Source organism: Enhydra lutris, unplaced genomic scaffold (assembly GCF_002288905.1).
Source record: "Enhydra lutris kenyoni isolate GAN:26980312 unplaced genomic scaffold, ASM228890v2 scaffoldscaffold12, whole genome shotgun sequence".
Classification (NCBI taxonomy): domain Eukaryota; kingdom Metazoa; phylum Chordata; class Mammalia; order Carnivora; family Mustelidae; genus Enhydra; species Enhydra lutris.
This window is the reverse complement of record NW_019154096.1, coordinates 38,103,738-38,131,310: the sequence shown is the minus strand read 5'-3', so window position 1 is coordinate 38,131,310 and position 27,573 is coordinate 38,103,738. Positions and strand designations below refer to the sequence as shown.

Below are 27,573 nucleotides of genomic sequence, written 5' to 3'. Positions count from 1 at the left end.
AATTGGGTTTTTGGGTTCAGGTTTCACATTTAGCTCCAATCATTTTCTTGAGAAACACTGTAGCTTCATTTGCTGGGGGAAATTTCCCCTTGGTTTGATTGGGGTGGGGGTCTTGAGAGAGCCATTCAGAGGGAACCTGGGCAGAGATATTGGGTAGACAAGGCCCAGGTCTCACTGCTCCCTCAGTCTGTGGCTGACTCTGGAAGGCCCATGCTCCCCTACACCACTTTGGGGGAAACACAGTATGTCTGAGAGCATGTGAAATTACCATGAAAGAATGCAGGAGAATACACTGCCTCAATTCCAGAACCCCTTCCTCCAGCTCTCCCAGAGCTAAAACCCTTTTTCGGAGACAACACAAAGGGGCACGGCAGCTGCTCACCCAAAGCCTTCTGAGGCATGGACTCTCAAAACCTAGGTCTCCAAGTTCTGTGGCCCTCCCGCTGGGGATCCTGCACACACATTCCAGCCGGCTTCCTCTTCTAGCCAGGGAGGCTCCAGAAGCCTCACCTCAGCTCACAGTCTGTGCCTCTGAAAAGAGGCTTCATTCCTCCCATCCTGGGAAGCAAGTTGGGGCAGCCTGCCTCCATTCCTGAGCCTGCTTAGGTGGATGGACTATGTTGAGGGGTGCTGACACAGCCCCCCTCATCTTCCAGCCAAGAAAGGAAGGTCTTCCTCAGGGCTAAAGTTCCCCACCTGGCCTTTGGTCTCTCCCACCTGGTTCTCCGGGCCCACCTTGGGTGGTCTGTGGCATGCTGTTCCAATTCTATTGTTCTACTCCCAGATGATTGGCCCCTCAGTGCTGGGTAACACAGGAACCCCAGTGCTGGGAGGGAGGGGGCAGGCCTGTGTTATTGAAAGGGGAAGGGGTAAAATCCTCCACAGCCCTGCCTTGGAGCCATGTTGGGAGTGATGCTGGCTCCTAAAAGTAAAACCCTCTCCAGAAGGAATCAATCTTCTTCTCACTTATTAAGGGAGCAGGCTTGGCACATAACAAGTCATCTGGTTTAGTCCTCTTTACGGTTGAGGTCACTGAGGCTCAGACAGAGCCAGTAAGTGGCAGAGTGAGTGTCCAAAACCATTCTATTACCCCAAGCTGCCTCTATAAAGAATACAAGTCTAATTCCAGAAAATCTTGGTGCACCACGTCATTGAGGAGTAACAATCAACTTGGAGGAGGTCCCATGCTCTGGCATGTAGCATAGCCATCGAGAGCCCTAGGTTCAAGTCCCAGCCCTACATCCTGGCTGTGTGTCCTTGGACAAGGTCCTTACCGTCTCTGGGCCTGAATGTCCTTTTTTAAAAACGGCATTAATAATTCTTAGTGCCTCACAGGATGGTTATGAGGTTTCAAGGGGACAAGAAAAATAAAGTGTTCAGCCTAGTGCCTGGCACAGTGCATGCATCATTTCACGTTAGTGAGGGTGGTGACTTCTGGGTCTCAGGGTCTGGGTGAACTGTCAGCTCAGCTTACTGCCTGATGGTCACCTGAGGGAACCCGTCCAGGGAAACTGTGGGATGTTGGGGGTGGGGAAGGGAGATGTGATGCCCTGAAATCAGATAACCTGGGACTGAGTGAGTCTATCACCAGTGGTAGAAAGTATGATGCCCCTGTCTGCCTCCAAAGGAGTGGTGGGGACCTCCTGGGGAGACATGATGCATGCACTGTGCAAATCTGTGAAGCCCAGATTCTGCGTGTTGCCCCCCTTCCTAACAACCTTGCATAGCAGCCAAGTGCCCAGAGCAGAGCATCTCAAAGTGCTGGGGCAGGGGTGATGAGGGGAACGCCACCAGGGAAGGGTGTGGGGAGAGGTCATCTAGCAGATCTTCAGAGCAGCTTCATCCCTCTCTGTTATATATAATGGGGTTCTAAGCAAGATTTTGCCCCCTGCTTTTTTTTTTCTAAAGTGGGGGAATCTCTACTGAAAGGGATTAAGAACGAAGCCCTAATCCTGTGCCAGTGCACAGCCCTAGGAGGCAGTAAGCACTTGAAATGTGGCTAATCCAAACTGAGAAGTGCTATAAATGGAAAATACACACCAGATTTCAGGGCTTAGCACAAGAAGAGAATATAAATATCTCATTAATCATTATTTTATATTGAATATAAATTGAAATGATGTTTTGAATATACTGATAAATAAAATGTGGTAATATTATTTTCACCTGCTTCCTTTTCCTTTAAAAATGTGACTAACTAGAAAATTTATTTTTATTGAACGGTGCTGCCCTCATCAGCACAGTGGCTACCTGGTACTGATGGCTTTCCCAGGCCGGCTCTTTACGTGTATTACTGCATGTAAATCTCACCGCAAGCCAGAGAGGCAGAGATATTTTCTAGCCCATTTTACAGGTGGAGAACTGAAGCTTGGTGAGTCTAAGTGATTACTGGAAAGTTAGGGAGCTCGGGCAGCCGGACTCAACTCCAGATCCCCTGCTTAACCACTCCCTAGGCAGCCAAACAGGCTTTAGCACATCCCTTCCAAATCGGGCCCTTGCCCACTTTTCGTGCTTCCCTCCAGCAACACAAACCCCATTCCCTCTGCCTGGCAGATGTTCTCTTCCCTCCTCCGGAAGGCCTTCCAGACTCCCTGATCCAGCCCCGTCTTCTAAGCCCTCGGGAAAGTCTCAGCAGGTCAGAGGCCTGCCAGAATCTGGACCCCAGGGGGCTGCCCTAAGGACCTTCCGTTTCCCGAGGCGCAGGCCGGCAGCTCCCCACTTCCAAACCGCGTCCTCCAACTCTAGCGGGGTGAGAGTGGGAGCGCGAGGAGCGGCGGCTTCCCTGTCCCCTTCCCTCTGCGCCCTTCCTCCTGGCTCTGGCCGCGCCACCCCAGACGTGCCAGGAGGGAGACCTGATATCCCATCTCCAAGCCCGGGGCTGTTGCTATTTCTGCTTGACGGAATTAAGCCCGTCTAAATTAGAAGGTGATATTTCATCTCTAATTGGCAAGTTCAAAAGGCCCCTATCGCACTTGGCGGCCTCGGGAATGTGTAATTAAACAAGGTGATTTCTGACTCATTCCAGGTCGGGCCCGGCTCCCCGCGAGCGCAGGCCCCCGCCCGGCCCGCGGGCCGACGTGGCCTCCCCCAGCCCGCTCCAGGCCCCTCCGCCCACGGCGAGGCCTCCCCGGCCGCCTCCCGGGCCCCAGGTGCTCTGGGGAGCGGCCGCCCAGCCCCGGCGCCACCGATGGCAGCGGGCTGCGAACGTCACCCTCGGCCCAGAGGAGTCCCGCGGGGGAGCTGCTGCCCGGCCTGGGTCCGCGGAGGACGGGAGCGGCTCGGGCCCGCGTTCCCTGCTTCTCCCCGGGCCGCCTGCCAGCCGCCCGGCCTCCCCGGGAGAGGGGCGGAGGCCGGTCGCCTCCTTCCCCGCGGGCAGGCATGAGTTAACGTCTGCACCGCCTGGGAACGCCGCGCAGGGAGGCCGCCGCCCGGGGCTCCGGCACGTCTCGCCCGCCTGGGCCCCAGCCCGGGATGGAGCAGAGGGGCGCCGGGCTGGGGGCCAGGCGGCGGGCGCCCCCGGAGCCGTGCCGCCCCCTGGCGGACCTGCGGAGGAGAGCCGGCGCCCGGAGCGGGGGCGCCGAAGCCCGGGTCCGCCCCGGAAGGTGCCGGGGAGGACCCGCCTGGGAAGGGAGCCCGGACCGGGACGGAAATGCGCTCCTGGCGCGCGGACAGAGCCTTGCCTCAGCCGGCTGCGGCTCCCCCAAACTCTTTTCCACCCTGCCCGCCGTGGTCCCGGTCTGCGCAGGGCAGCCGCGTCCTCCAGCTCCCCCGGAGAGTTTCGCCATGGCAGCCAGCTCCGAATTGCTCCCTAATCCTGTGGATTCTAACCTCAGAACTTTGTGTCCCTGCGTCTGAAAGGACAGGGAAGGGCTCTTCTGTGTGCCAAATACTCGGCTGGGTGCTTCATTTCGTCCCCAGAATACGAGGTCTACACAGCTGTGTGCCCATTTTTCAGAGCGGGGAACTAAGGCTGCGGAGACGAAGGGCTGTGCCTTGGAGGAGGCAGAGCGACCCCCGCACCGGGGCCTGCCGGATGCTGAAGCGGCTTCTACCGTCCACACTCAACCCCGCCGGCAGAGCGAGCTTCATAGGAGGAGGGCTGATGACGGCTCCTCGGCGCTGCACCTCAAGCCTAGCTCCACACAGCCAGGCCCTTTCTGCTCAGTCCCTGTCTGACCTCCCCTAACCGCCCATGCAGGATCCTCTCTGCGTCTCTCCTTTTCCTTAACAGGATTTGCTCCCCAGTAGGGACTCGACCTCATGACTTCTTGACCAACTCTGCCTCTCTTGGGTGATATAGAGAAGCCCCCTCCTATCCCCTTAGAGTTAGCTACCCGATTCTTTCCCAAACATGTCCTTAACTTCGTCACCCCATCACGGTTCCCATGTGTGAAAAAGGTGTGGGTGTAATAACTTGGGAGGGGGAGGGGAACAGTTTGGTTATTATTACAAGTGGAAAATGTCATTATTGCTAGAATTTTTATGGTCACGATGGCTGTGAAGAGAAAATGTTGAAAGTATAATGCTTTAAATGAAAAGTGTGTACCCACCTCAAATCCTATCTCAGCCATCCATGGAACTGGCATGGGCCCCCCATGGGAACCATTGTGACCCATGACCCCTGTGTTCAGTCACCAGAGTGCACAGTTCACCACCTCTCTCCATGCCATTCCTTACCCCTGGCTTGAAGTCCTTACCAGCATTCATTCATTTATTTATTCCTTCATCTACTACCTTCGCTGAGCTCCTCCTCTGTACCAGGCCTGAGTCAGGCGCTGGGGAGACAGTGAAGAAAATCTCCACAGCCCTGCCCTCCTGGAGTTCAGAGTCAGAATCCAGAGGGAAGGAGGGGATGGTGATGTTAGCCCTGGACGGCTGTAGATGCCCAAAGCCCTTCTGTGGACATATCCACTAGACCAGGGCACACAGGACCTTCCCCCAGCCCGGGGAGATGGCGGCTAAAGAGCCCTCAGCTTCACTGAGCAGGGGGGCAGGCAGGGGGCAGGTAAGGCAGGGGGCGGGCGGTGAGGTGCAAAACTGAGAATTGCCTGCAGGCTCTGGGGAGCAGGACAAACTTTACCAAGGGAAGAGGAGACATCGTGCTGAGTCCTCATCATTGTGAAAGGGCGGGGACCAGAGCGATGGAACAGATAGCTGAGTGAGCTCTGTGGCCCGCTGACCCTGTGCCAGCCATTCTGTTGCTGATCACGGGTGCTCTCTGGGCCTCCACTATCCTGCCTCAGCTGAGGAAACCAAAGACCAGACAGGATGAGCAGCTCGCCCCGGGTCACAGCATGATTCAGTAGGTCTGTCCAGAGCCCACAGCATTTTCATTATACCTGCCTGTCTTCCAGATTGAACCAGACTCACACTCCTGGAGAAACAAGCTCTCTTCTTTCACCTTGAGCCTGGAAATCCCCAGCCAGGACCAGGATCTTCCTGAGAGCTGGGCTGCTCCATCCCTGGCTGGCACCGCATACCTGTCTGCCCAGGGCCGGAGGCAGGCTCCATAGGATTCTGACCCACATTTGGAGGAAGGAGGGCTGAGCCTCCTTGGCAGGGCCTCACTGGCCACCAACCTTTTGGGGATGTGGCCTAGAAGCCACATCCAGCCTGACAGCCTCCCCTCCATTCTGCCTCTCACCTGGCTGGTAGACAGAAGGCCGGATGCTGGCGGTGGTGACAACCCGGGGCTTGGGCGTAGGGGCAGCTGAGGCCTCATTGTATGTATGAGTGGCAGGTGCTGGAGAGGTCGCCTTGGCGGGACTGTAGGCAGAGGCCTGGGGCCTGGAACCAAGGGGGGGAGGAGTTAGCAGCCAGAAGCACAGTCCTACCCAGGCCCTGGAGCCTGCAGTCCTGGCAGGCTGTCTCCCCCATCTTCAGGAGCTTCTGTGAGGAGGAAACCTGACAGAAGTTGTCCCGGAGTTGCCAGAGGCTGTAAAGGAAAGACCATGGCAGTCTTTGCAAGGAAGAAGCGGCTCCATGGGGGCTGAGTGTTTGTGAGCCTGGTGAGAGCAATACAGCCCATTGCTAGTGCTATCACCTTAGGAGAGAGGGAGGAAAATCACCAGCTTGCCAGAGAGACACACAGAAAACCTTCACTCCCTGGGGAGAGACTTCCAGGGTGGGGCCAGGGCTGGAGGGGGCAGTAGCAGGAGAGAGGAGACAGATGAGGTGGTCAGAGCTACCCCTCTCCCTCAACCTTCTGACCTTCTGGGGCACAAACCACTGGCCTCCTCCCCATTCCCCTTCCCGCATTGCTGGAAGGAGCTGCCAAGTCTCAGGTTTCTGGGTGCTCCAGGGAGGGCTCAAGGGAAGCCAGGAGACACAACATCTCCCAAAAAAACACACGCACACAGGCATCTCTTTACAGAATTCCTGTTGCCTTCTTCCCACTGAGTTAGCTGCCAAGGGGCCTAGAGCAGCCTTTTCCCACTTGTGACCCAGGAACCATGGGACCTCAGTGAAGGAGGGAAAGTGCCCCAGTTCGTTGCCCTCAGGAAATGCTGTCCTTGGCTTCTCCCCTTGAAGAGCTAAAAGTTCCAACAACTGGAGTTAAGCAGCATGTTCAACTTTGTCTCATCCAGTGTTTCCCAGTTTCATTTGTCAGTGAACAACCTGCCCCCCCCTTTTTTTTTTTTTTTTTTTAACTCAAGAATACCTTACTGAACACATCCTTCTCTCCCTACATCTTTCAGATACCACTGGGGACCACGGGTCCCCAGGGCAAATGGGCCATTGATGGGGATGCTAGAGAAGTGAACCCCTGCTAATATGTCCCTGCCCCCCAGCCCCTGGTTTCCTGCCTTCCTTCCAATGCTCCCAATGGGCCCAGGTGCTGGGCAGAGTCAAAGGATAAGAAAGTATCTTCTCCAGGGCTCTGAGCTAAGCACCCACCCCTGAGCTCCTGAGTGGATCCAGAAGCATGTATGTTGCTTCCCAGAGTGTATGGAGGTAGAATGAGCCTCAGACAGCCAGTGTCCCAGATGTGGGGGGTGTGCAGACTTACCGTGCCAAGTTACCATGGTGCTGACTGGGTGAGGCCATTGTCTTCCCTCCTGGGGCCTGCCTGCCCTGCTCTGATATGCCACAGTGGAGTAGGGGCCTCAAAGGAAGAGGAAGAGGCAGTGTCCCAGGGGTGCCCAGCTTCTACTGCAGTGGAAGGCCTAGGGTCAGTGGGGCTTAGCCAGGCTCTCCCAGCAGTGGAGGAAGCTTTCCCAGCATCCCAGAGCTAAAGGTCCTGTGTCAGGGATTGGTACTAGGGGAGGAAGCAGAGTCTTAAACCATCCAGCAAGGATTCTAAGGCCATGCCAAGGAAGGTTGGGGTGTCCATTCGCCTCCCACTGGCTCCCTCTAGCTCCATCTACCTTTGGGCAAGAAGGGGAGGTGTTTGGGCCCAGAGTGTGGTTCCTTAGTCCTTTCTGCTCTGGCCTGATGCTGGGAGCCCTTCAGTTGTCTCTCTGACCTCTACCTAGGCCTCATCTCCCTTTGCAAGGCAAAGGAAGGAAGGGTTTGTCCTGTGGAGGGAGCCCTGAGGGCCCCAGGACACAGATGACACGGAGGTCTGAAGCTCAGTGCTGGAGCTCACCCTTAACCAGGGCCCCAGCGTCTGGAGCTCCTCCATCCAGCCAGGGAGGCATCTCCCCACTTAACAACAGAGACATTTCTTACCCTCTTCAAAGTGTCTTCTTTGTGTCCTTACCTGAAGAAATTCTGTGTGCAGAGGGGAAGCAATTTGCTAAGTGACCCCAGGAAGCTGGAATAAAACAACCCCTGGAGGCCCAGAGTGGGCTCACCCTTGAGACTTGAGCTGGCCTGGCACCACCTAGGTCCTTGTGAAGCCTGGGACAGGGGGGCAGCACACAGGTCTGCAAGCCACTCCGCCCACCCTTCATCCTGCCTCAAGCCAGGGACCTATGAATCCTGACACAGAGAGGCATGACCTTTCCAGCAAAACCCTGGGAGGGGAACATGGAAAGCTGGGAAAGCTGGCTCTGACCCCAGACACCAACTTGACAGCTTCCTCTGCCCCAGGAAGAGTTGGGCCTGTCCAGCCGTTACACAGCCTGGCCATGCTAGAATGACTCATCTGGCCTACCCCCTCCACCTCCCTGCAACCCCCTTTACCCTTTACAAACTGCAACCCCCATTGCCCCATCCCCACCCCAACCTTTGTCGGGTATCCAGGAGGTCAGATTGAAATACTTGAGAGCATTTTATGTGCTGGGTGACTTATGCACACTTTTCTCTGTCCCAACCCTCAAAAAAGACATTGTATTAAGTATCTTAGCAGGTGAGGAACTAAGCTGCAGAGAAATGAAGTCACTTTCTGCAGTGGTGGAGCAGAGACTTAAGTCCCATGACATGGGCTGCCTCTGGAGTTAGCATGCTTTCTATCAAGAGGTAAAGAAAGAGGGCAAGTTAGTTGCTAAATATTTGCCCAGACCTGACATGCCCAGGTCAACACTGCCTCTGCTCCAGAGAGCCTTCCTTGACTTCCCCAGACCACAGGGACAATTTCCATTCTCCCCCTTACCCCAGTTCCAGGCCTCTTTTACCTGCGTGTGTGTGTGTGTTTGTGTGAGAGAGAGAGAAAGAGAGAGAGATTTTATCGCTGTCTCAGAACACATGCTGGCGGTCAAGGCAGCAAGTCCCTGTCTCTGTCCTGACCTGCATAGTGTGCTCTCCTGCAGGGACCCAGGGTCTGCCCTTCACGCTCAGCACCAGGCAGTGCTAGGTTTGGCTTCCCAAGGACCCAGAGTCCTAACCACCTTGGACGAGCCTTTCCAAGGGCTGGACACATTGTCAACAGGTAGACCCAGGTTGAGCCTTTCCTGACTCCCTCGCCTGAGGTCACGGCCGGCACCTGGGGGGCCAGTTACCTTGGACTGTCCGCAGGGCTTGAGGCAGGGGCTGTGGCAGAGGCGGTGGCAGCATGGGCAGTGGCTGCACTCAGGGGTGGCGAGGCGGCCCCGGGAGGGGCAGCAGCAGGCGGCTGGGCGGAAGCGGGCAGCAGCGGGGTGGCGGCCTGGCTGGTACACACTGGAGCATGCGCAATAGGGGTGCTGACGAGGCGGGACCAAGAAAGACAACAGGTCAAGGGGGTCCCGTATACACTGGAGCATGCGCAATAGGCATGCTGATGAGGCAGGACCGAGAAAGACAACAGGTCAGGGGGGTCCTGCTGTATGGGGATGGTGCTTGCAGCAGAGGCAGGCTGGGCGGAAGGCACCATCCATACTGCAAACAGGCTAGAATCTACCAGAAGGTGTGTTTCCAGGCTCAGGGAAGGAGCCTCCCAGGACCCAAGAGGGAAGGGCTCAGAGTACTTGAAGGTCCACAGTCACATCAAAAGTATTCTCAAGTCTGGCTAGTTTCCACACAACCCCTTGCTCCCAATTTCTGTGTACTTCCTATCTTGTCTTTCTCCGTATATACAACAAAAACACAGTGTGGTGGGAAAGTAGATTGAATTACCAAGTTTCTTCACCCATCCTGTTTTCCTTCCCATTTTGCCCTTCCCCATTTAGTCAGAGGCATGCATTGTGCCTGAGAAGGGATGGGACAAGGCACAAAGCAGAGGTAAGACGTGTGTAGGCCCAGGGCTTCGACTGTGGAGTTGTGAGAGCCTGGACATCAGGCTGCAGATGACTCAGGCCCCTGAATGCATTTGGAAGATGGACGAAAGCTACCATGTCAGGCAAGTCCAGGGCATCAGAACAAGAAAGGGGACAATGCGGCAAAGGGGATTCAAGGAGAGAGGGAGCCATGTTCCTGTTCTGGATAAACCCTGGGGACATAGCAGGACCCCATGGTGAAGAGGCAGGCAGACCCAAAACAGCCCAAAGATCCCCAGGCCAGCATGTGACCGAGCACCCATAGAGGGTTTCCCCCACACCCCCTGAGAGTCATGGACATGGTCCTGAGTGCCCGCACATCTGAGAGGCCTTGTAACTGGGAACGAGAGAGTGGCTGCTCTGCGGTGTCACCAGCACGAGACCACATGGGCTGGGAATATCCCAGCAGATGTCAGCCCAGGCAGACCACCACCAAGGACCAAGTACCCACGTGCCCCACCCCACTCTGTAAGCGCCTTTTCCCCCAGCCCATCCAGACAAAAGAAAAGCATCAGAGCCTGGGGTGATGGGATTTGATTTCTGCCATCTCTGTGAAGCAGGGCAGAGAATAAAAATCAAATTATAGGAAAGCAAAGACATGCACATTCTTTGCTCCTTGGGGTCTTTGGATGAAGATTTGCACTCAAAACAACGGCAGCAAGATATGCAGCTCCTGCCCATGGAAATGACCTCCCCCATGTTCTGCAATTCATTCGCTGAACTCGTACCACCTGCCAGGCACATGTCTTTAATTTCTCACTCCAGTCCTCTGATGATCGGCTCCATTCAATAGCTTAGGGAATGGAGGCCGGGAGAATTCAGTCACCCAGCCTCCCAGCGCCTCCTGGCAGAGACAGCAGGATCTGAGTGACGTGCCCTTGGATTTGAAGGAAGCCTTACCCAGGACCTCAAGTGGCCCCTCATGGAGGAATAGAGAAACTTCTTGTGATTAGCCAAGTAGAATCTTTCCGTGACAAAACATACTCTTCGTATTTGAAAACAGAGGACTAATCTTCCCTCTGGGAGTATATGCTGGGAGACCATATGCTGGGTCTTGGGCTGAACTACTGTACAAACCTCAGTCCATTGGATCCTCTCAACCTCCCTGAGTGATTGGTATCATGATCCTCGTTTTACAGACGAAGCACCTGAGGTCCAGAGAGATTGAATCTCTGCTGAACGCCGGGCAGCCGCCAAGGGGTCAGTGAAGGGTATGAACCCTAATCACTACACAGCTTCTCAGTCTTTCATAGGAAGATGAATCGCCTGGGAATCTTGGTAGAATGCAGCTTCTAGTTCAGTGGGTCTGGGGGCTGAGAGTCTACATTTCTAACAGGCTCCCGGGGGGAGTGCCGCTGCTGCTGGTCCGCGGACCACACTTTGAGTAGCGCTGTGCTGGGGAGGTCTCTCCCAGGTAGCAACGCAACTGGGCCATGCGCTGTTCACCAAAGCATTGCTGAAGTGATCTCCTCCATCCAGCGAGGTGCACGGTAGCGAAAGGCATGAAATAGCGAGAGAGGGTTGGGGAAGAAAAGAACCAGGGACTTGACAAGGTTGTAGCTTGACTTTCCTGTGGGAGGAGGCACCATTCTTCCATGACCATGTGGAAAGCATTCAGGGTGGACAAAGGCAGTGGCCATGTCCTGTCTAGCCCTTTCCCAGCTTAGTGGTTCTGACAGAAAGCCTCAGGCAGCCCCGCTCTCAGGCCTGCTGTATCAATGCCTTGAGGCCACTCACCCACCCTCCACTAAAGAAACTGGTTTCTAGAAGCCATGCCTGTGAAGCATCTGCCTCAGAAAAGGGCTGAGTCATAGCATGGGCACTCGCCACTCAGACCCTCCTCATGGTGTGAGCAGGTGCAGGCTGGGATGACTCAGGCTGACAGAGGACACCTGGTCCCCTTTATTTGTTCTCCCTGACCCTGTTGCATGCTTCTGGTGGGCTTCTGAGAACTGAGGACACCACTCAGGACAAGAGTGATGAAGATGTCTGGGTTAGAGACCGTATTCTGTAGGACAAACAGGAAGTTAGCTCTGCCTATCCCTTTTGCTCCAGTTCTCTGTCAGACCAGCTTACCTGGTGGCTCTCCCCAGGCATATCTCCAAACAAACCTGAATTCTGGGGGGCAAAGGTGGAGCTGGATGGGGGCCCTAGGAAAATTCATGACCTACCATCGTGTTTAGGCCCACTGTTGGCAGACACCAAGCAGCCAGGGCCTAGAAGAAGTAGGGATGGCGCTGAGGGTGTCCTGTAGGATTTTGGGTTCTTGTTCGGGTCAACTCTGGCCTGAAGTTCCACAGGCCCCCAGAAACCCCAAGGAGAAGGTACAAGAGAGCAAGCACTGTAGGGGACTTATTAGGCCCTGGCTACAGTCCTGAAGATCGTACCCATGAGATCACCCCAGCCTGGTCTGGAATTCAACAGTTGTCTCTTGACTTGGTCATAATCCACTTTAAATATCAAAGCAAAAACCAGACTAGACCACCAAGCCACTTACACTCAAATGATCACAGCTGTGTGGGGAGGGCACGGCCAGAGGAAACTTACAGCCTGGCTAGTCCCCCTTTCAGCCCATCTCTTCCCTCAACCTGGTTGGCAGCAAGGGGAGCGTGCCAGCCCTGTGCCCTGCTCAGTGGTGATGGCCCTTGATGGGGGGAATGGCGGGGCTTGGTTGATGTTCTTATTGATGACGACGACATGTATGGGAAGGATGCAGATGGTATTGGTGATGGTGCTAGGTCTTGGGTTTTGTGGTCATTGGGCTCAGGTTGGAACTGTGGGTGATGATGGAGGCGTTATGATTGATCGTGCGGTGGGGGGTGGGGATTGACAGTATTCAGGTGAGGACGCTGTTTGTCTTAGTTAAGAGAATGGGAAATGAACATCTTGGTTGATTGCATGATAGCAGAATATCAGTCAGGGGGTTGGTCTTGAAATTATTCACGCTGCCACTGACCGAGTTGGCATTCCATCTTGCAGCCTGATAGCTATGGCTCAGGGCAGCCCTGCCCTCATCCCTTTGCAGCTGGGCTGCTGCAACACACAACTCCAAGGGCCCCGGGGTCATTATAGTCTAGGCTAATAACACCCCCCAAGAACAGTGTCTGGCAATCTCCATAGGCTATAGCGTGAATGAAGCCCTGCAAACTTTGCTAGTCCTACACGGCCTTCAGAACACAGAGCACCCTAGCCTGGCATCCCAGCTCTGGACCACTACCCATAATATCCATTCCAGCCAAACTGATTAACTCAGGATTCTAGGACACACTTCTTCTCCTCAGCACCTCTGTTCCCTCTGCTAAGAACACCTGTCCAGCCTTCCCTAACTGCACTTGTCCCAGTCCTACCTAGTCATGAAGATCAAACACGCAGACGCCTTCTTCCAGAAAGCTTTCTCAGACCTCCGCTTGGAGGGGTGCTCCCTGCCTCTGGCTCTCACATGACCAACCTTGCATCATGGTCAGCCACCGTCCACTGTGGTCCTTTCTGATTCCTTTGGCTCCCACACCTGGCAGACTTGGTACCTTGACTAAAGCCCACAGACAATGAATGCTGGATGAGGAAATCTCTTCTCAGCATCCCCCAGAGGGCTTTATACAGTCCCCTGGCCTGGGGCTGCCAGCTCGCTCGTGCAGGGTCCGGGGGTTATTGGGAGGACACTGGGAAGGCTAGAAAGCAAATGAGGGCCTTCCAGGGCTTCAAGAGGGATCCAGCAGGCAGAGGCTGAAGACAGGAGCTGCAAGGTCACCAGCTCTGACTAGTGGTCCTCGGCCAGCCTCAGACACCCACTGCCTGGGACTTCTCTCTGTCCGGCAGCGTATGGCCCCACAACTACCCCTGGGCCTTGGATGTCAATAAAAGTAGCTAAATATGGGGCGCACCAGGGCGCCCTGATGCAAGCAGGACCCTCCCCCTTCCCTGTTGGTCCCCCAGCCACCTGCCCTGCCTGGCCCTGGCCTTGGCCCTGGACTCAGACTGCTAGAGGCAGGAAGGGTTTGGGAGTCCAAGGTGGAGTAGGCTGGTAGGGTGCTTCAGGGAGCATCCCAGTGCGGTGGGCAGCATAGACCTCTCCCCCTTGGCCATCCCTTCCAGGAGGGATTGCCAAGTCCCTAGAGGCAGAAAGAAAGCCCTTGCCCAGGCAGTGGGAGTGGGAGAGCCTTCTCCGGCCAGTCCAGCCACAGGGAGGGACAGTTGGGGAGCCCTGGGAGATGGACCTTCACATCTGCCTTTGTTTTTGGTTCCCTATGGTTCCCTCAATCAAGGGACAGGCTGATGGGTAGGCAGGTATGTAGGGAAGACATGAGCCGGCCAGCCTGGACCTTCCTAAATGCTCAGGACTGGGACAAGGCTGCAGGTGGCTGGGGCTAGACGCAAGGTCTTCCACACCTGCCTGCCGCCTGAGCAAAGCTTCAGCAAGCCCAAGGATCCCCCCTCCTCTCCTCTCAGTCATGGACTCAGCCCACTGAGGTCCCCCAGCAGATCCCCCGTGAGTGGCTCTTCAGTCTGGGCAAGCCCTTTCCTCGCTTCCTGAACCAGGACTGAGCATGACAGCATCTTCCTGGGCCAGGGGCCGGCAGCAACCCGGGGATGGGGATGATTTCTGATCTGTAGGCCTGCTGGTGTGGCTGGGTATGGGAGGGGAGGTAGGAGACATTCCAGAACCTTACCCCCCTCCCCATCCCCACTGCCCTGTGAGCCCGCAGCACAGACTCCCAGCCACCATTCACCGTCCCCTGAGCTCCACCAGCCCAGGGGGGCCCCCGAGTCAGGAAGTCAGCAGCAGGCAGAGCTGCACTGGGTTCCAGCCCCAGTGGGCACGGCTGAGCCCCTTTTCAGGGGTGCCTGTCCTCTCCCCATCTCAGAACACCCCTCTTGAGTGGTACGCACACAGGCACAGCATGACTGGGGCTGGTTTGGTTCATTTTAAATCCTCTTTATTTCAGAACAAGCATGCGTATATATACAGAAGAGAGTACTAGGGAGCCATCACACACAGCACAGAGAGGAGAGCACACACCCCAATCTCACCACAGCCTGGAGGGGCCTCTACCTTGTCTACCCTGGGGCTTCCACTTCCTCCACAGAGAGCCTAGTTCTGGGCTGCCCGGGCTCCAAAGGGCAGGGAGAGAGCGAGTGGGGCCAGGGTGGGGGGGGGGTGCGGTCAGGGCGGGTTGGCCTCTTCCTGGGACCCTGACCTAGAGGCAGCTTATTCTAGGACGGCACTAGGCCAGACTGCCTCTCTTAGTAGCTGAGGGGGGTGGGAAATGGCCCAGGGGCACGTTCTGTTTCCCTTGGGTCTGTGGTACTATGCCAGCCAACCCTGCCATGTCCTATCTGATCTATGGCTGAGGCCCTGGGCAGGGGAGCAGAGGCGTGGGCCGTGGGGGTGGGGGGTGGTGAGGGTGGCAGTGGGGGGGGCAGGAGTGGGCGCGGAGCTGTGTGGCGCTGGCCTCGGCTGTCAGCTCTGGGAAGGGCAGAGAACAGAACTGCTGAAGGTTTCTATCAAAGGTGCCCCCCAGCACAGTGGTACATTCTCAAGCATCACCGTGGGGCTCACATGCCAGAACTGTGGGGGGGGTTGGGGGAGTCCAGCCTGAGAGGAGTGGGGGCATTCCAGATAGCCTTTTAGCTTTTAACATTAAGGATTTGGGCCGAAAGGCCATGATGCCAGTTGCGCAATTTGGCAAAACGTGGACTGTTACGTTCCGTTTCAAACCTTTCCCTGTGGCACAGAGAGAGAGAGAGAGAGACAGAAACAGAGACAGAGAGAAGAGAGGAAGAAAGAAAGGGGTTAGGGGATGTGTCCCATTCTCCTGTCTGACAGCTCGGGCAGGGGGCATGGGAGGAGGGAGTCTGGTTTGGAGAGGCTTGGCCACCCGCGGAGTACTTTCCAGGTTTGGGACAAGACTAGAGTCCTAAGGACCAGGATTGAGGGACTAGAGTCCCTGAGCGGAATAAGAAGGAAGCCACAGAGAAAGGACCTGGCTAGTGGGCCTAAGGGCCGGCTGGGCAAGGGGGTGGGCCTCTGGGTTCTCCCTGGCCCATGTGGTGAGGGCTGGGCAGGGCTGCTTTGGCTCTCGGGACTGAACCACATAGGCAGGTGGGCCTAGCATGGTCTCTGTCCCCAGGCTGGGCATCAAGAAAGAGGAAGGCCTGTTCCCATGATGAGATTTGGTGAGCAGACCTGTCACCTCCCTATGCTTCCCTGGCCTCTGCCAAGCCTTCTCTGTTCCCAGACAGAAACCTTCACGTACCACCAACTGCCTGCACCCACCCAGGCCTGAACACAGCCAGGTACACACATGCAGCACGTCCTCATGAGACCATGGGCACACCTACAGAGGACCAGGACTTCCCACAACTTGCCACCCACGGAGCCTCCGCGGCTCCCCCCACAGCCCCCCCATAGCCCCCCCACAGCCTGCTCATCCAAGGGCGCAGCACAAAACAGGCAAGGCACAGCCAGAAACGCAAACACAGAGGAGAGGGTGTGCCTGGGGAAACGCAAGTGCCACAGATGCCAGAACCCTAGACCTTCTAGGCTGGAGGGACCGCTAATGGCCTCCAGACCAGAGGTGCACATTGGTGGCCCAGAGGCCCACATCCAGCCACAAACATGGTATGTTTAACCTGGACAGTGTTTAAAACTCCTTTTAAAAATTAATTGCTACATCCAGACCATGGAATACTATTCATTAATAAAGAGAGATGAACGAACCATTGGTACACTCTCTAGCTTGGCTAAATCCCCAGGGAATCAGGCTGACAGAGAAAAGCCAATCCCACAAGGTCATGGACTGTATGATTCCATATACACAACAGACTTGAAATGATAAAACTAAAGAAGTGGAGAACAGTTAACAGATCGGTGGTTGCCACAGGTCAGGGAGACGGTGTGCGCGGTAGGGAGGTGGGTGTAGTGATACACGGGCAACAGGGGGAGAAGCCTTGGGGTGATGGAAATACTCTGTATTTGGCTATCCCAGTGCCCACAGGCTTGTTGTGATTTTGTACTGTAGTTTTGCAAGGTGTTACCATGGGGGATAAAGGGTGTAGAGGACCTCTCCATATTATTTCTTACAACTGCATGCCAATCTGCAATGATCTCAAAATAAGTAGTTTAATAAATGAATTGCCAGCGTACAAAGGTCAGGAAGATCAGCGTTAGGTCTCTGAAAATCAGAGATGGGGCAGTGCTGGTCTTACATTTCTCTAGCCATCCCGCATCCCCACATACACATTTTTTTACCACCCACGTCTGCATTACAGACTCCCCCTCTACACGTGGAGTCCTGCATGCTGTGTCTCTGCTGAAGATTCTGTTCGACTGCCAACGTACTGGAAAACCACTGTTCCAGACCAAACTTTCCTGATACCAACAGGAAGCGAAGGCCCAGAGACATCGCGTGAATGGCCTAAAACCACGCGGAAAGTCAGCAGCAGAGCTGTGAGCTAACTAGGACCTCTCCGAGGTTGGGGAGAAAGAAGGAAGACAGCAGAAGCAGGGGCCCTGCTGGCAGCAGGATGTGCGGCAACAATACCACCCAGGACAGAGACAGGGCCAGTCTGTCCGGCCAGGTTCACGGCCACTGTCATCAGTGCTCAGTGACAGGCTCGGAGATAGTCCCCAAGAGTCGGTGACTCTAGCAAGCCTACTCTGCTTGCAGTTGTTGGTAAATTCACAGCCTGCCCGAGAGAGGATCCAGAAGAGGAAAGAAGAGAGGGGGCAGAGAGAGGGGAGAGCCGGAAGGAGAGAAAGGACGAGAAGTCCTAGGACAGCCATGGGGGTTTCTCAGGGATACCCAGGGAGGGTGCTGGTTTCTCCAGTGTGGGGTTTTCAGACTTGCTAGGCTGGCAGACCACCAAGAATAAAAAATCCACAAAGTGCAGATGACTTTTGCCATCTGTGTGAAGGTTCCCTTTGGCGGGGAGGGCTCTGAGCTGGGCTGGCCCCAGGGGAGTCAGCCACAGGAGCTGGGACAGAGCTGACTGTGCACAGGGAGGGAGGGAAGAGGACCCTGGGGTGCTTGCCCAGGGAGGCCACAGTGGGGAGGAGGGAGGAACTGGTGGGTGCCTGAGCTCCGCTGGAAGTATGGGAGGGAAAGGAAAAAGAACCTTGGGTGGGGGGCACTGTGGAGTAGGGACTTAGAAGAGTTTTTATGCTGTTTGTGGAGGAGGGTGCAAGGGCCCCCCTCCCCTCCGACTCCTCTGTGAACTTGTCACTCAAATCAACTTTCTTCCTTAACCCTTGGGGTCTAAGAGAGGGGCTGAGTTCTTCACACAGGTGAGCATTGTGTAAAGGCAGAAATCGCACTTATGAGACGGTTGAGCTACAAGGTGGGGGGCAGAGGATGTCTGGGTTACACACTGGGGTCCTCTGGGATGGTCACGCCCAAGCAGTGGGAACCTGATGCCTCGAAGATTCGAACCCTGCCTCGGACAAACTAGGCTCGCCTCCATGTCCACCCTCATCAGCGCAGCCCCACGTGGACCTGACCTGAGCCATCAGACCCCCGGAGCGCTTGCCCCAAGTCCGACAGAAGCTGTGGTGACCTCTCTGAGATTAGAGGCTCAGCTCTTGGAGGGAGGCCCGGTTTGTGCTCTGCTACTTCAGACGGAGGCCAGGAGCGCCAGTACTCCCTGCACCCCCGTAGGAGCTGGCAAGAGCTGCTATTTCAGTCTGCCTGGAGAGTTTGCTAAGGTGCTAGGGTTGTTCCTAGGAGGGGGCCAAGTCCACAGCAGACGCCTGGGTTATTTAGGGGCCCACCCTGCCTCTCCTGGAAGGAGAGGGTCCCTGGAGATTAGGCTCTGCCTTGGGCTGGCCAGCAGTGGGCACGGGAACCTCTGACGGAAGCCACCTGCTCCTACCAGCTGTAGGGGACACCTTCAGTGTCAAGAGCCAGGACCCTGAGGAGAGGAGAGCAGAGGAGGACGGCAGAGCTATGCACTACTATAGGACTATTGCAGGGTTGGGGTGGGAAGCAGGGAAGGCCTGGGAAGTGGAGCAGAGACACTCTGTGAGGGGAGAGGATGCCGGGTCCTGTGACAGGCAGACTGCCCCCTGCTGTTGAGGCCAGCAGAGCCACCGCACCTGATACAGAGCCTCCGCTCACAGCATTCCTTCCTGCCTGTACCTGCCGCCCCCCACCCAGCCCCAGCAGTAAGAAGAAGAAAGCCCCTCTGCACATGTACAAGCCTGTACAGGCTGTTGCCCAGGCCCCAGGGTTGGCAAACTCAGGCTCGGCTGGAGTCCGCTACTTGGAAGTGGTGGCAGACCTTAATCACAAACAGGACGGGAGCACGCACCCAGCACGAGCCTTACTCCCGGGGCCTCTGGTTGCTTATGATTCAGTGAGATGAGATCGCACACCCACCTCCACAGACCATGGGGAGAATGCACATTTTGTGGAAGGCTCTGAGGACCACTTCCCAGAGATTAAAGTCAGGAAAAGGGAGTGGAGCAGGAGGCTTTTGCCCCTCCAGTCCTGGGTAGAAGGTTTAGTGGCTGTCCCTGAGGCTTCACAGCCCGGCCAGAGACCCCAGTGGGTCTCTGTGGGGGAAGCTATTTTTTCTCCGGGGTGTGTGTGTGTGTGTGTGTGTGTGTGTGTGTGTGTGTTTGCCCAGAACTGAGGGGGAAGCAGGATGGAGCCTCTATTTGGGCTCTCTTTCCAGATTTCCCTACAGAAAACCCTGCAATAGCTGGAAAGAGGCTCTAAGACGTGCAGCAGCCTTCTTCTGGGGGCTGAGCCAGGCTCCTGTGGGATTAGTCCCCAGGGGGAAGGACTGATCTGCCCACATATCTCTAGGCCTAGGCAGAACAGGCCCCGGAAGATGCTTCTGAAAGGAGGGAATGACCAGTGAGGCCCGGACACACCCCTTCTTTCGAGCTTTGGTGTTCTCACTCAAGAACTTTGCAAGAGCCTGCATATTCCCGGGGAAATAGGAGAGACGGAGGTTCTGCCTTCTAGACCGTGTCTGATTAATGAGGTGCAAGCTCAGAGTGCCCGGCCAGGAGAACGAAACGTCCTCAGAAGTACTCACTCCGGGGGCAGGGCTCTGTCTCACACGAGGGAGAGAAAACACGCTGCAGGCTTCCTGACGGAAGGCTATTTGCTGGGGGTGGGGGGGGTGCTGTTGGTGGGCAGTAAGCCCCTCTGTTGGGGAACTACACTCCTCATCAAAGCATCCATATGGGTGACTTCAAAGAGGAGGTGGAAAAAAACAACAGAGTGCCATGGAGCCTGGGAGTGGGGACGGCTGACAGCTCGGTCACACTTCAAGTAGCTAGGTACTCTCTACTGAGCGAAATCTCATTTCTTCCCATTGGGGCTTTATGTAGACACCGTGTGGGCACTAAAGGGTTAACAACGGTGACTAGAACTACAGGCCATCTTAAGCAGGCCTGGGAGGACCACGTTTTCCCTTGGATGCCCCAGCCAAAAAGTGGGAGCAGTTTGGACTGGCATAAATAGAGGTTGGAAAATAAAAGCCCCGTCAACTCAGAGCTGACCCCAGAGCCCCACTGTCCACGCAATCCTGGGATCACTACATGCCAGTTAGCCGAGTACAGAAAGCCTGGACCCATGTACCAGAGCCCCTCTGAGCCCCAGCGCCTTACAGGGAGGCCGCCACAGAACGCGCCCCGAGGCAGACTCTCCCAGGAAGAGCACGCACATTTGCCACCGGAAGTAAACACAATCATACGGGCCCCCAGGCCTCACCACGGAAGATCCTAGCAGGTTCCAGTGGGTTTCAGGGCAGTGTGCCCCCCTCATACCCGGGCCCGTGAGCACCTGGATGCAGGTGGTAGGTTAGTGGCTATGGCCCCAGGCCTGCCACAGTCAGGGGAACATACCCTGAGACACTCAGCCTAGCAGCAGCCCCTGTGCTTTGAGCAATCAATGGAACTAATACCTCAGTGTAGGTATGGACAGGTGAATCCTAAGGTGAGGTACCCGTGCCCAGCACAGCCCTCCACATGCCTGCTTCCCTGTGCCCAGCCTCCAGACTCACAGGGGACGGACCCTGAGCTGAGCGCACAGGCAAGGCCGCTGGCCCAGTGCCCTCACAGGGAGAGATGCCCTCATTCTCAACAGCCCAGCAAAGGCCAAAGCAGCCCTGCCCCCTGCCCAGGGACAGAGCCAGGAGAGCCCAGAATCCTTATTCCTGCAGCCTGGGCCCAGGGGATTGAGACTCCGCTCCAGGCACCCAGCTCAGTGACCTGGGACGAAGGCCCCAAGCCAGCGTCTGCTGGAGCCCTGCAGGGGCCAGGAGCTTCCAAATACATAAACTTGAGAGGTTCCTTCCATGAGTCATGTGACCTGGGAGCTGCCTGGGGAGGGGTTGAGTTAGGAGGGACAAGGCCACAGAACCTGAGTCTGGGCACTTACCTTGACCGTCGTAAAGCTTCTTCATCAGGGTCTTGCACTGTGGGTAGAAAATTGTTGGATTAGGAGGAATCGCAGGAAACATAGGAGTCCCCACCAAAGACTGAACAGTGATTGCCCCCAGCCTGTAAACCTTGGCAGGGGAAGACTGTGTGCTGGGCAGAGGGCAGGGGGAGACCAGAGGAAATGGTGCCATTGGGAGGGAGTAGTCCAAGGTGTGGCTTTTGAGGTCCTCTTATCCCAGCTCTGGGTCATCACATGGCATGTGGCTGCCCCCACTGCAGTTAGAGACCTGGGCAGAGGACCCATGTCATTCAGCAGCCTGCCCCAAGGGGCCCAGAGCGGTCAGCAGGCCACTAGTTATCTGACAAGACCAGCTCATCTTCAAGGGCAGGGGTTTGACAGCCTGGCTGCCATGGGCCCCTCTGCATCTCCCCTGCCAGCGCCCCCTCCCCCACCCCCAGCCCCACTTACTGTATTCTGTCCCGGTCATCTGGGCCAAGATGCGGAAAGAGCGAGACTGCAGGTTGGAGGAGCGTCGGGCCCACTCCTCAGCCTCGTCTTCCGGCTTGTTCTGGTTCTTAATCACGGCCTGGTACACGGGGGAGGCGCTGTCCACGGCAAGGTCTTTAATAGGAAGGCTCCTGCAGGTCAGAGAGAAGCGTGAGTGAGGGCAAGGCTGGAGGCCTGCTCCTGTCCTCCTGCACTCGCCCTGCAGCCCATCCACTCGCACCCTTACACCCTACACACCAGCTGGTGGTCCCTGCTTTTCTCAACCCGCTGTACCCTCCACCCACTGCCATCCGAAAGCCTGCGACAAGGGCTTGGCCTGGGTCCTCAGTGCTCAGAGAGGCCACAGCAATTCCTCACGGATCCCTCCAGTCATGCCCACACCCCAGCCTGGGCTGACTCCACACACAGACCTGAAAACCCACTCCCATAGCTGCTGCCCCGTACCCCAGTGGGGAGGGCTGGATCTCTTTTAAGGGAAGAAGAAACAGAATAGGTCTCTTGAAATAATTTCAACCTCTCTGAACAATTCCTGAGTTTGGGGCTGGGTGACAACGGGCCTTTTGGGGGACTCAGAGGCGTCTTCAGGGTCAGTCCTTTGCCCCTGTATACGGTTGGATCCAAACAGGGAGCCACCGGTGCCAGGCCTGACCCAGAATAAGAGTGGGGGCCTCCCGTTCAGCAAACACGGGCAGGCGTGGTGGGGAGGAGGCGTGAGAAACAGGGCAACAAGTCTGATGGGCTGGCGTTGCCTGTAGATGGGGAGGGGGGTTCTGGCCTGGGGGAGCTGGGAGAAAAGCTGCAGGGAAGGTCATTAGTCCTCTGCTCCAGAGCAGCATGGCCTTCGGAGGAGGAACTGGTGACCTTCCCTTAGACTCCCTTAGGCACATGGCAGGTGCTCAAAACTTACTTAAATGAATGAATCCCAGGTCAGAGCCAGAAGGGACCCCAGAATCTCTTGCGTCCAGGACCTCCCAACCTGAATCAGACTGCAGGGCATCTTACAGGTGCCCACTTACCCTGGCTAGTGAGAGCTGGAGGATCCTGACTGTCCAACCCACACTCTAAGGAGTTAGGGTGGACTTGAGTCAAGTTCACAGCAGTGACGGCCTGACTCCCCAGCCTATGGACCAGTGGCCCAGGCCTCTCTTCTTATAGATGCTGAAACTGAGGTCCAGAGAGGCTAGCTCCAGGTGACAGCATGTAGGGGCCCTGTTGGGTCAGAGCCCAAGCTTCCTGGGTCCCACTCCACAGTCCTTTCCATCAAATTATCCTCAGCAAAAATGGCTGAGAGAGGCAGCTTCTGCCCACTGGGGCCTTGCTCACCCCAGATGCTCCACACCTGGAGACATGGCCCAGCCCAGGCACTCCGTGAAGTCTCCCCTTGCCTGCTGCTATGGCCACCTCTACCTGCCCTCCAAAGGGCCAGATGGCTGGGAGAGGGACCTCCCCAGTGCCCACATCTTCTAGCCTCTCTGCAAGGAGCTGGAAGGAAGCACTGGCCTACTTTCCCAAGACTGGGAGTCCCTCAAGATTGGTCCTCAGTGTCTGGCTCAGAGTGGGTTCTAAGAGCAGAGGTAGAGAAAGGTGACAAAAGGTGACCAAGACTGCATGGAGCTGCCCCTACTTCCCTGAAGGGTCTGCCCTGTCCCCCGGGAGCTCCAGCTACTGTCCACCTCAGATCAGATGGGGAAGACCAGCAGATCCCTCCGGGGTCCAGCAGCAGGGAGGCTGGGGCTTCCCAGAAAGCAGAGGAGAGAGCGGGGTCTCATGCAAGAGGCCATTTCTGGCATAGGGAGGAGCATTGGCAGGTCTGCTGCCTTTGAGTGAGAGGTACCGTAGGAAAGAAGAAGCAGGACTCCCTGATCTGCTCGAAGGGAAGGAGGAAGTGTGGATTGCGCCAAGGAAGAGGGAAGGTGTAGACCCAAGGCCAGGCCCTGCCCTTGAATCTGCCTACACATAGCTGTTCGGTCCAGAAAGTGGATGGAAGGTGTTTGCTACCATTTCCCTGGAATGTGCCCTTGAGACACTCCCCTGTTCCTTCCACAGTTCCAGGGGCTCAGAAATTTCCCAGGGGTGAGTCCCTTGGGATTCACATTGCTAGCTCCACTTTCCACAGTGCTGTGCAAAGACCAGGGATTTGTGTTGTTGCCGCGACAGCCCCTGGGAGTCAGATGAAGGAATTCCTGTTCCTTTTGAGACTCCAGGACTCCAGGAGAATATGTACAGAGAAAGGATGGAACAGGCCCTATAGTCCTGGGACCCTGGGTCTGAGGCGACTCTGGAGCCACTCCCAGTAATGGTCTTCTTGCCACCAAATACATGCCACAGTTACCACAACATCAAGGTCACCTCTAGACACTTACCCACTGTCCACTGCCCTCAAATCTGACTCATCTTTGGCCTCTCATGGATGATACTGGCAGGTGCTGGCTCCTTCAGATCCATGAGGATCCTAGGGAATGGCCTCCAAGAGGCCCCCTCATCACCCCTTCCCTGAATAATGGCCCCGCATGGATTCTGACATTCAGGTCTCTGCTGTCCCAGAGCAGACAGGAGCTGCCGCAAAGCATAGCCCAGAGATCCACTCCCAGCCTTGGGTGCAGGGGAGGCAGTGTGATGTCACTGCTCTGATTTCCATGTTCATAGTCACGTTATTGGAGGCAAAGCCCAAAAGCACTTGCCTGTATAGTCTCCTGAGCATGTCGTTTGGCTGTGAGGTGGGTGTGAGGAGGAACATGGACAGAACCGCTGTCCTCAGACATATCCCACCAAACCCACACACCATCCCTCAACCAGACAGACGACCACGACGTGGAACAGACAGTGTGGAGTCTACTTACGCCAGCGGCGACGCCCTGCCAAGCAGAAGAAAGCCCAGCAGTGAGTGCGTGTCCATCAGCGGAAGGCAGAGGGGTTGCGCACACACAAGGGAGCGGGGTTAGGGTCAGAAATGAGTTAGGGGAGTGGGGTGGATAAAGGAGGAAGAGAAAGAGACAAAAAGAAAACTGTCAGTGAGGAAGGAATCATGGACATTAACAGCAGAAACGGAGCACCTTACGGCACAGGGCGGCTCCTACCCCTGGTACCACGGTAGCATCAGCCCAGCAGGGCGAAGTTAGAAGGAAGGGGAAAGCAGGTTGCTTCCCAGGCACACAGGGAAGGGAGGGGGAGGGGAGGGGAGGGGAGGAGACAGCAGGAAGGTGGGAGAGGTACTCTGAGAAGCCTAGGTTAGGTCAATGGTGTGTCATGTTAAAAAAAAAAAAAGAAAGAAATAGTGGTGAAACCAAATGATAGTAGTCTTTTTCCAAAGACAAAGAATATATAAAGTTAGTGAAGAGCAGTTCTTCCATTATTTTCCACTGAACTTCCCTCTGGTAACCTTACCGCTCTTAAGGGCACACCAAGGACGCACAGGCAAATGTTAACAGGAAATCCCTGTTAGCTTTTTGGCTTAGTCAGGCAGCCTTGTTTTTCTGGGTACACATGAGCAAATGGTTGTGTTTTGAAACTTACGTGGTCATATTTTCTGCTTTGAATGGTGGGATTAAAGAAATAAAACTCTCCAGAGTTCTGCAAAGAGCTACAGCTCAGAACCTGGTGGGTTTGAGACTCAGGGCTCCAGGGCAAGCAAACTCTGCCCCCTGGTGGCCCAAGGAAGCACTGTGAGCGGAAGAGGAGAGGGGAAGTCCGCACACCTTTCCATCCTTTGTCCCCTGGAGCCTCCCCCTTGTAACTACAGGTAACGTCAGGGCCACCAGGGCTGAGTTCTGCAAAGGCCAAACACTATCAGGGTTATCTGGGACTTTTTAACCCTTTTATCTCTCTTACAAACATCTGTTTTTCCTAGCTTCGGGGAAAAAAAAAATACAACCATTGTTTTAAGATTTCTTGCCTTGAGTTGCTTAAGGTCCTGACTTGGGGATAAGATGTTGCCCAAAGAGATAACCAGTCAATTCTGAAAGTTAACAATGATATTCTCAAGTAGAAAACAATACGAGTGTTTGTGTGAGAGAGAGAAGGACAGAAAGATAGATAGAGACAGAGACGGAGAGACACATACAGGGAGAGAGAGATACAGAGAGACTACGGGAGACAGAGAAAGCAAGAGGGAATGAGGTCCCTATTACCGTTTGCACTATTAGCATTTTTTCCCACAAATGATTCCCAGCCAACTCTTTCCCTATTTAACACTCGAGTTCCTCAACCATTGCTAACAGGCAAATTCTAAGAACCAAGGATGCCTTAAATCTCATTGCCCTGAGACTGGGCTTCCCTGAGTCCTGGGTGCTTCCTAGGCTCTGCCGTGGGCTGACTACAACCAATACCTCGGATGATTTGTCCAGAGGCCCCTTCCCAAACAAGAAACCTGATCATCCGTTTGAATTGCTCTCATCATTTAAAGAAATCAACAACTTCCCCCAAAGAATGGCTTAGTCTATGAGAAGACTGGTTTATCCAGATGTGACCCAGGATTCCGGATGTTTCTTTCTAAACTGATCCCCTTGCGGAGCCTGGGGGAAAATGCAGAAGCTGTGAGAAGCGCTTGGAGCAAGCACCATATTCGTCGATTCTCCACCCTTCTCCTAAAGCTGAGACTGATTCTGAAGAGAGAATATGGTATTCTGAAAGGCCTGGCAAAAGTTCCCCTCCAACAGCCATGGCCCTAGACGCTCAAGGTGAGGGAGGAAAGCTGGTCTCGATGCCCAAAGTCTCTGATGGCACCAAGCAGCCTGGTGCTGTTGGCCTCTACTGGTGAGGAGGCCCAGCCAGTGGTGGAGGCGATGACCGATGAGCAACGGCGGAGGAGGGGAGGCGCTTACCCACTGAAGTCACTGCCCTGGGCCTGGGCCTGCCCAGCAATGGCGTCCATAATGGCATCCTGGGAGTACATGCTGATGGGTGTGTTGTACTGCGCATGGATGATGGTGGCCTTGCCGCCCAGCCCCTTCACCTCAATGGGCTTGTGGGTGGACAGGGCAGAGTCCTTCAGGGCGCTGGGGTTGAACCGTTCCTGGTAGTCCGCGCTGGGGGAGGGCAGCAGGGAGAGCAGAGGAGGAAGAGGAAGGGAGGCGGAAGGAGAAAAGGCAACAGGTGGTGTTACACAGGGGGTCAAGGCGAGGGCTGGTGGTGGAGAGACCTCCCAAGGCCTGATCCCAGATAGGTCCCCCAAGTCCCCTGAACTATGGACAGCGGCATCTGGTAGAGAAAACCCTAGAACCCTCCCCAGAGCCTTTCGTGGCCGGTTTCTCTTGCCCACTCTGGCAATGCCAGACCCTGGGAAGCCTCTGCTCAGCCTGAGCTACATCTCAGGGTCAGCAGGGGGCGCCAGGCATTGAAAGCTCTCTCAGCTCACCAGCAAGGAAGCAGAGACAAAGAGGGTTGGGGGTCGGGGACAGGAGCTGGGCCACACGTGAGAAGCAGTGCAGCCCAAGCAGGGTCCAGAATGACCGAAAGGCAAAAAGCAGCCCCGCCGGGCACACATAGGGGTTCTGAGCAAAGTTCCTCCACGACGGGGCTCATCCTGCTGGCCATGCCCTCCGTGGCCCAGGACTCTGCTCCTCCAGATGATCCAGGGCACGTGTTTCTTCCTCGGAGCAGGACTCCGGGCTGCTCAGTCCCCCTCAAGTCCAGCTGGCTGTGCGGCCACCAGTCTCTGCCCATCGGGGCGCTCCCCTCCAACAGATGAGTGCACTCCTCGGGCCCAGAAGGTCAAGCGCAGCCCTTTGGAGCGGTCCCGACACCGCCGCAGGGACAGAAATGTCTTCAGGCTCATGTGGAACCCAGCAGGAGCGCGGCACACACTCCACCACCGTCCCCCCCTCCCCCCAGAGCCAGCCTGCTGGTCTGAAGCAGCCACCACAGGAAAGGGCGAAGGGAAAGGGCACATCAGACAGAGCCCTGGCACCCCTCCCCAGTGCCTTTCCTCCATACTTGCAGCTCCACTCACATGCAGGCTCGCTCCGGGACATGAATGCACGCCCACTCACACATGCACACGCATGTACACGTGCTGACGCAGGCGCACGCTGTCCAGACCCACAGACACTCGGACGCAT

The 27,573-nt window shown here is 55.8% G+C and overlaps 1 protein-coding gene across 1 annotated transcript in view; it reads right to left on the bottom strand.

The window, feature by feature from the left end:
- Window positions 1-27,573, bottom strand: part of LOC111144949 (LIM domain binding 3) — a 57,226-nt gene that overhangs the window by 14,446 nt on the left and 15,207 nt on the right. The window contains exons 6-9 of the mRNA XM_022499569.1: window positions 26,338-26,541; window positions 21,479-21,648; window positions 21,008-21,044; window positions 5,645-5,787 (exon numbers count right to left, since the gene is read on the bottom strand). Coding sequence (XP_022355277.1) covers window positions 5,645-5,787; window positions 21,008-21,044; window positions 21,479-21,648; window positions 26,338-26,541 — 554 coding nt within the window. The remainder of the gene's footprint in view (window positions 1-5,644; window positions 5,788-21,007; window positions 21,045-21,478; window positions 21,649-26,337; window positions 26,542-27,573) is intronic.